Here is an 8,534-nt window from a genome sequence, read left to right as displayed (position 1 = left end):
GCCCTCTGCCTACGTCATATGACGCGGTGTTGAATAAAAAGAGCGTTTTTAGAGGCTTAGCTCAAAACTCACTTTTTGGGCTAAATTTGCACCCTTATGTCTTGAAAAACAATTTCAAACCTCCGTTAACCTTTCCACGTCTTTTCCTTTTTATCTTTTGTCTGTCTTTTAGACAAGATTATATATACATCTCAAAATAAATAAAAAAATGTATTTTAACCTGCAGTATGCCCTTTAATAATGTTGCATTTTCTTGACGATGATATACATAGATGAGCAGACCAGGTGTTTTGAGCTCTTAGTTAGGCTTTCAGGCAATTTCGTTGATACAGAATTTAGAATTACACATAAATACAATGTGTTTTGGATTTACTGTTAGTAGAACTACAGTAAGTAGAGACTTGTGAATACAACATGTAAATTGTGAGCACACTCCAACCAACCACCACCCTGACAGCAGACAGAATTAGTTCAATATAAAAGGTGTGAGAGTTTTACTGGGCAGAGTCTTCTGTCAAGAGTCATGGGAAGATAAGACCTCTCAGCTCTCCCCTAACTCAACCAACCAATAGTTTCAGTTGAGCAATCTTTCACATTTAATTCTTCAATAATCTATCAAAAATCTGAAATTTTTAACTGATTGCAGATTGAAATGATCCAGTTAGTTTGTATTTTTTTGACTTTTTTTTTTTTTATTCCTCCCCTTTTTTCTTTTATAACTTAACTTGATCTCATTTTGTTACTTTTTCATCCAGATGGCTCTGCTGTGGAAACTTCTGCTCTTGCTCTGGACATGGGGTCCTCTGTGTTGGTCAGCAGGGTTAAGCTTAACTGGTACTCCAGCAGAGTGTGAAAAGGCTCCCTTTGTTCCTGGTTACAATCTGGGAGGAGAAGGCTTCGACATTGTCACAATGGAGCGGAAAGGGGCCTACGTTATCGACACTGAAACATGGAAGATGAAAAATGGCACTTGTAGGCTTTACATAAACACCTACAAGAATAAGGAAAAGCAGAAGGTCCCAGTTGCTGTGGTGGACTGGAGACCCCTCTCCATGTGCAAATTAAAGGTCTCTGGTAAAGTATATGATTCTGTTGAAACTCTCGTCAATGACTCCACATCATCAGTGTCAAATGACTGGATGACTGGCCTCAATATCAATGCTGGTGTGACTATCGGTGTTAGCTTTGGAGGTTCCCATTCCAAAGATGCAACTTTCGGCATGCAAAAGTCCAAACAGGACCGTTACAACTTCATGAGCCATTCTGTGCAGTGTAATTACTACCGGTAAGTCTCTCTACAAATATTTGTCCAAATTAAAACATTTGTTCGGTACTAGTTAATGTTGAAATGCGTTGAAAATCGTTGAAAAAGAATGACTGTATGTTCTATTATAAATTTTTCTTTCTTTATGTACTGCATGTGCTTCACAGCTACAGACTGGCAACAAAACCTCCACTGAGTCCTGAATTTGAAGCAGCCGTCAAGTCCCTTCCTTCCTATTCGCGTAAAACTGAGAAATTGTACATCAGTGTAATTGAAACCTATGGTACACATTACATGGTTAATGTTGTTCTGGGAGGGGATATAAAAGCAATCACTGCTGTTGGTTCCTGCAAGGCAACATTGAAGGGACTGTCTGTGACAGAAGTGAGTGATTGTTTGTCAGTTGAAGCCTCAGCTAGCTTTGTAAATTCAGCCAGTTTCAATGCCAGGTACAAAAACTGTAAGAATAAAAAGAAGTCACTACTAAATGGCAACGATTTTAGCAGTGAATTCAATGAGCGTAACACAGAAGTCATCGGGGGACACACTGACCAGACTGATTTCCTCTTTCAAGGGCAATCAGACCCTACTGTCTATTCTTACTGGCTTAAGTCATTGAAAGACAATCCTGATGTGGTCCTATACAAGCTAAAGCCCCTGCACACCATACTGCCATCAGATCACCCTGCAAGGGCTGGACTGAAGAGAGGGGTGGAGAAGTACATCATGAGAAACGCAGTGCTGAAGAAATGTTCAGAAACCTGCAAGATTGGCCACCGATCCAGTGCAAGGGATCCTTGTGAATGTGTGTGCAACAGTAATGAGAATATCAAGGCAAACTGCTGTCCTGCTGAGAAAGGTCTGGCTACATTAAAGGTATTTGGCCTCTATGCACGGAATCTCCATGGGGACAGGTGGACTCAGACAGATGGTTCAGTTGAGGTCAGATATGGTTATCAGATACAGCGCACTGCGATCATTCCTAACAATGACAATCCTAAATGGAAAGAAAAATTTGAATTCGGATCCATTACACTCAATATGAAAGACAGACTTACATTCAATATTTATGATGAGGACACCTATTGGAACAGTGATAAGCTGGGTGAATGCTCATTTGAGCTCAGGAGAGGAAAAGTGGAGAAAGTCTGCGCGTTAAATCATGGAACTTTCTTCTTCACCTACAAAGTAGAATGTGCACCAAATCTTGGTGGAGAGAAGTGTCAGAATTATGTTCCTTCTGCAATGAGTCCCTCTCTGGCAAAAGTCTTCTACACCAGAAACGGGATACTGGCTGGAGAATCAGGGGTAAATGCTTTAAATCCAATCAAATAGTTAGCTGGAGATAAGCTGCAGATGTCACAATAGTTAAGCAATTTGATGTTATGTCATCTTGTTTGTGCTAAATCATACCCTTTACAATGTTACTCATATGTCTTTCTTTGACTTTTGTATGGAAAAATCTGTTTCCCAATTTCTTCAATTCATCAAATGTGATGTTTGAATATGAATGAATATATTAACTTTTCCTTTTTAGTTACAAAACCTGTCAATAAAGCATCATAAAGACAACATGGATGTCAGCATGATTTTATGTATTTCGAATATTCTGAGTGATTTTAATGAAAATGTATACTGTCTTTTGAATTAGATATTATTATTGTGTTTTGAACTGACAGTGTTTTTGTCCCAAAATCAATGACAAATTTAGGAAAATGTAATGAATGAATAAAAACAGGTTTTATATTATATAACAAGCTTCCGCATACTATAAGGGTGACCCAACTTTATTTTAAGGAAATGCACATAACCAGTCGAATCACGGAAGTGTGCGAAAGCGGGAAGAACTGAAACCTTAAATAAAGGAAGAGAAACACACACAAAACCCAACTAACCCTAAGTTTTAATTAGATTTAGATTATTATTATTTTTATTTTTACTCATAATTTTTATTAGATTAACTTATTGAACATGTTTTTAAAAAATTACATAATAGAATAAATAGCAATGAAAAAAAGAACAAGTCATCAGGAGAATATAAACATATAAGCTGCTCAAATAATAATTACAAGCCATGTTCAAAAGGGGTCAGAAGAAATTTAGAACGTCTTTATAACTTAGAAGCTTTTCTAGTTTGACCCCCTATATGTGTGATAATAGAAAATAATAATAATAATAATAATAATAAATTAATTTACAGTCATCAGTGTCCATAACTTTTATGTCTGTTAACTTCAAACAAATCAGACTATTTAAAAAGAACATGAACAAAATAATCCAAATGAGTACAATAAAGCTTTCAAGCTGCCTAAGAGTAGACAAAACAAATCCCTGGTCTGTCTCGTATCCTTTCACTATTCTGTTTCTCAATAGTCTTCTTAGTTTAGTGAAGTTACCACGTTTTCAATTCACCTATTTAGTTGTTCCATAAACTGACTCCCTTGTTGTAACCCACTGCTATATTCTATCTGTTCTTACAGGTGGTTTTTAAATACACAGGTTCCTGTCCAGTTGTGTTTGTGTCTTTGTTGAAACAACCCTTGGATACTGGCCGGTAGTTGCTAACCATAACTCTAACCCTAACTACTGGATGATTTGGATGGTTTTGTAATCGACCAGATCTTGAATTTTTTGTGTTTTTAATTTGATAGGAAGTGGATTTGTTGGTTCTCTGTAGGTGGTTGTACTTACAGTTGGAATAGTTTTTGTTTAAAGGTATGATGCATGAATGTTAACTTTAAATATAAATACATAAACATAGATAGGCACACAAACAATTACTAATACAATGTCATCATCTAAGTATATTTATTATTTTACCATTTATTAGAATTATAATGCATCCTTGTTTTTGGAGTTTACTTCATGTTTATAATCATGGGCTTTTATACCATTGTCCCAAGATAAAAACAACAAAAGAAACCACCTGCATTTTTACAGAAAAAATTACTTAGTCTTCAGTAGAAACATTATTAAGCATTTTGATGCAAGATGTGAGATAAAATATAGCAGTTAGTTTTCAAAATCAAGTCATGAATATATGGTTCTTGGTTTTGTGCTGCTGTTTTGTTTTGTTTTTGTGTCTGTCTTGGTTTTGATTTAGTGTTTGAGTTGTTATATATACACTGCCAGTCAAAAGTTTGGATACACTTTCCTATTTATTTGAATGGGAAAGTGTGTCCATATGCTAATTGTGTTGATGTCATGTTCAGGTCACTGGTCAAGGGTGGGGGGGTGATAGTAGATGGATTAAATGAGACAAAAGAAGCTGGTGAAGACATTTTATTTCAAGAGCAACTTTGGAAGACTGAGGAACTAACTTCTGTAGGAAATACAATTAAGGAATCAATGCACTTTGTTTGTCTTGTGATAACCTGAAATATGGCAGCTTTGGAGATATTACAAAGAAAAAGTTTTATTTTTCACATTACTCATCATCCAAACTTCTAAAGGGGGAAATATTTTTAAAGTCATAATTAAGGCGGCCATCTGTAAAAACTTCCCTGCAGTTAACTTAGCTTATCTGTACAGGAGCCAGCAGGGCACCATTGCACAGTAATGTATCGGATGCAGAAGCTACAATGTCATGCAAGGTTTTTCAAGCCACAAACAGCCAGAGTATTATATCTCTGCTTAATCTTTCAGAGGCCAGCTCTGTGATCAGGAATTGATTATTGGTGAATTTATGTGGCAGAATTGTGAACTCTAAGTGTGAACTATGACTTTGTGCTTCTCAGAAATGACGACAATAAAAATAAGGTTTACATATATAGATATGATAAATTTGCTGCCCTATCAATTCTGGTAACACAAACCGCATCGATTCTTACAACCCAAATAGGTGAAAACACATCTAATCTCTTTCTGTATCAAGTTTGTACTGATTGTGGTCTAAGGCAATGGTTCTCAAAGGGGGGTATGTGTACCCCCCTATCCGTTGTTGGTACTTCACTGAAACAAGGCTGAGAACCACTGATCTAAGGCAGCTGGATCTCATCCCAGCTTGTCCTGGATGAGAGGGGTTAACAGTGTTTGAGCAGGCTGCCTATCACAGGCCTACCACTTAAAGCAAATTACATTCCCTTCTACAAAGGAATGGTAATGCCCCTGCAGAAAAAGCTCTTGTCAGTGGCTTTGACAGATGAACAGACTGAATTAAATGCAGTGCTATCTTTTACACAGACACATAGAGCAGACTGACTGAGGATCAGACCAGTGGCCTTTCTTTGGCTTTCAGGCAAAATTAATCGATAAATAAATCAATGAACATGACATCCACGCAGATGACTGCTTCAGCTCCACGTCAGACACATGCATGGCAATTCATGTACATTTTTCATGCGTAAGTCAGCGTGGAGAGGAAAGACATTGTCTCCTGTCATTGAACTCATCAAGAAAAGAAGTTCAGTGACACATAAGACTTGTACTGCTTTTTACTGATGTTGGTCAACACTGATAAACCCAATCAGGGAAGTATTTGTGGTTGACCATGCCATTTTTCTCAAATTTCTGTTTGCCCATTCCTGACACCAATCAAACAAAATTTTACAAAAAAGATGCGACTTAAAATGAAAACTTAGCTGTGCTGACATAGCCTCAGAAGGAAACACCTTCCCCTTGGTGCTCACCTTTTTGGTTAGGGCACAGTTTGGGGAAGTTGTGGAGGACAGAAAATATGTATAAGCAGAGTTATCATAGCTCTTTGCAGGAGTAGAAGGTGTGACGCTATCTACAGTCACCCGGAACAAAAAGTGTGCAGCGTTAAACAAATGAGTATTAGCTTATCAGCCCCACTAATAATAATGAGAAAGACAACAGCAGCAGAGAAGGTAGTTTGCTTTTGCTGTCTAAAAGCCCAAGGTTTGTGCTGACACACTTGGTCTGATACAACATAAAGCCCCTGCACACCATCCTGTCAAGTACATGTAATTAGCCTGCAAGCAAAACGTGGAGAAAATGGAAAATATTGGGAAACGTGTAAGATTAGGCAGAGATCCAGCAAAGAAGATCCTTCTACTTTTGTCTGCAGTCACAGTCAGTAACATGGCTCAGGTGGAGGTCATCTATAGACAGATAACCTTTATTGTCCTACAGGGAAAATTGTTTTCACAGTCAGTCGAGGGGATGCAAGAGCACAAATTCAATTGCTATAGTCATGTCAACAACACCATCTACTGGACAAAGTGGAACCTCACAGTAAAAGACATTCTTATGCGACTGTTGTCACTTTCAGCTGCTTGTTGTGTCATTCTTAGATAAAGGGCATTTTTCCTTGTCAGCAGTTTTTTGACTTCTGACCAAACAGATAAAACACAGGATTAATTTTATGGCAGTAGGACTCTGTAACTCAGTAAGAAGTCAGCAGCTTCTTAGAATACATCTAGTTTTTTTGTGGGACACACAAACTAACTAGACTGGTTATGGTAAATTTTCTTATCAGGATCTCCTATTTCATTGTAGTCAAACGGCAGTGGTCTAATAAGTACTGCACTGTAGTAGCTGTCTCAGCTAAAAGAAATAATTTTACAAACCCGGGTCATGGGGGGTTTCTGGAGCCAGTCCCAGCTTTAATGTGCAGCCACAGGGAAAGGATCTGACTGACTGACTTTCAGGCACAGGGATCAGTTTAATAGGCCTTCATCCAGGTTTGGTACACGAGTAGTCGGTCCACAGGCAGATGCAGAAAGGGAAGTGGCAAAAGACAAGTCCAAATAATCCAAACTGGGTCAAAAGCCAGAAACACAAGAGACAGCAAGGAGTGCTGGAACGTGTGACAGGCTACAACGATCCAGCAAAGAACAAAAGGGTGAAGTGAGGTGTATATTGACGGGGGAGGTGATTGGACAGATGCAGGTGAGGCACATTAGGGCAATCCCAGGGGCAGGAAACTGAAAGGACCAGGAAGTAAGGTGACCTGAAATGAGACAAAATAAAATGGGAAGTGGCGCACTATAGTACACACACACAGAAGGCAGGGCGAGTTGTGACACCAACTCACACTGGGTGAGGGGACAGACCGGCTCAGACAGATGGTTCAGTTGAGGTCAAATATGGTGATCATATAAAGCACACTGCCAGCATTCCTAAATGGAAGGAAAATTAATGAATTTGGACCCATCAAAATCAACATGCTTGACGAACTAATATTCAGTGTTTATGAGGAGGACAGCTACAGGGACAATGATAATGATGACACGCCCTCACCCAATGTGAGCTGGGATTGGCTCCAGCACCCCTGTAACCGGAAACAGATAAGCGGCAGAAGATGAATGAGGGCCATCTCTTGTTTGATCCATTTCTATAATAGAAATTTTTAGGGATTATATGTTCCAATTTAAATTTGCAACATTTACAGTAGGAGTGGCAAAATAGCAGTATAATATTGTAACCCATGCTTGTATTTCACATTAGGGATACTGTAGAGTAAGACGCTCAAGCTACCAGCTAATTACTCCAACTTCTTGACAGCGTAGCCTTCTAAGAAAACGCAGCCTGCTTAAAACAGTCTAAATACTGCCTTCGTGTGGTGAGACTAGTCCAGCTTTTGTTCAGAGTGTCGGCCAGCTGCAATCGCAAGAATTTAAAGGCTGTGACCAGCTCTACCACTGTTCCCTGTAGTGAGACTGACTTTGGTCTGTGTCTATTCCTCTTGAAATCAATGACCATATTAGTCTTCTGGGTGTTCCTGGGTGTACCCATGAATTGCTCCTTGAAACCACCCCTAACGCAACACCCAATAGTAAATTTATATTCATTCTGTAGCAAAGGGTTGCTCAGCCGATCTAATTGCCTTCATGAGAGTTGAAGCTAATATTATGAAGAGCATATTGTTTCATTTTTCACTTGCTCAAAAATATATTTGAGTTGTTTGGATGGAAATGAGGGTTTTATTGGTTGCCAGCAACAAGCTGTAAATCTTTCACAGTGACTGTACATGTACAGTCTTTCATGTACATCCTTTGTGTTTATGTATACCGGCCTGAATACACTCTCATAAGATTTGATATATTTACAGTAGATCAGTGCATGTGTGTGCATATGTGTTGTCACTGTGCAAATACAAGTATTTTCCCTGTGTGTGTATATATTTACACAGGCACATATTGTCCTCTGAGGATCCCAGCCAATCACTTTACCTTTGTGTATCAGCTCACCTGTTCTGTGTTATAAATAGGCAGACTATTCATCAATTCCCTCGAGTCATACAGCTCAAGTTCAAAAACTTGTTTTTGACAGAAGGTTGAGGACACAACTGATTAGCAGTGGCAAC

The 8,534-nt window shown here is 38.6% G+C and overlaps 1 protein-coding gene across 1 annotated transcript; it reads left to right on the top strand.

Annotated features, from left to right (window-relative positions):
* The first annotated feature begins 526 nt into the window (after positions 1-526).
* LOC115048917 (perforin-1-like) lies at positions 527-2,655 on the top strand. Its single transcript, XM_029510785.1, has 3 exons — positions 527-577; positions 756-1,285; positions 1,432-2,655. The coding sequence occupies exons 2-3, from the start codon at positions 756-758 to the stop codon at positions 2,597-2,599; spliced, it is 1,698 nt and encodes a 565-aa protein (XP_029366645.1). The 5' UTR covers positions 527-577; the 3' UTR covers positions 2,600-2,655.
* Positions 2,656-8,534: the final 5,879 nt, after the last annotated feature.

The sequence above is a fragment of the Echeneis naucrates genome, chromosome 1 (genome assembly GCF_900963305.1).
Source record: "Echeneis naucrates chromosome 1, fEcheNa1.1, whole genome shotgun sequence".
NCBI lineage: Eukaryota > Metazoa > Chordata > Actinopteri > Carangiformes > Echeneidae > Echeneis > Echeneis naucrates.
This window is presented reverse-complemented; position numbering and strand designations above follow the sequence as displayed.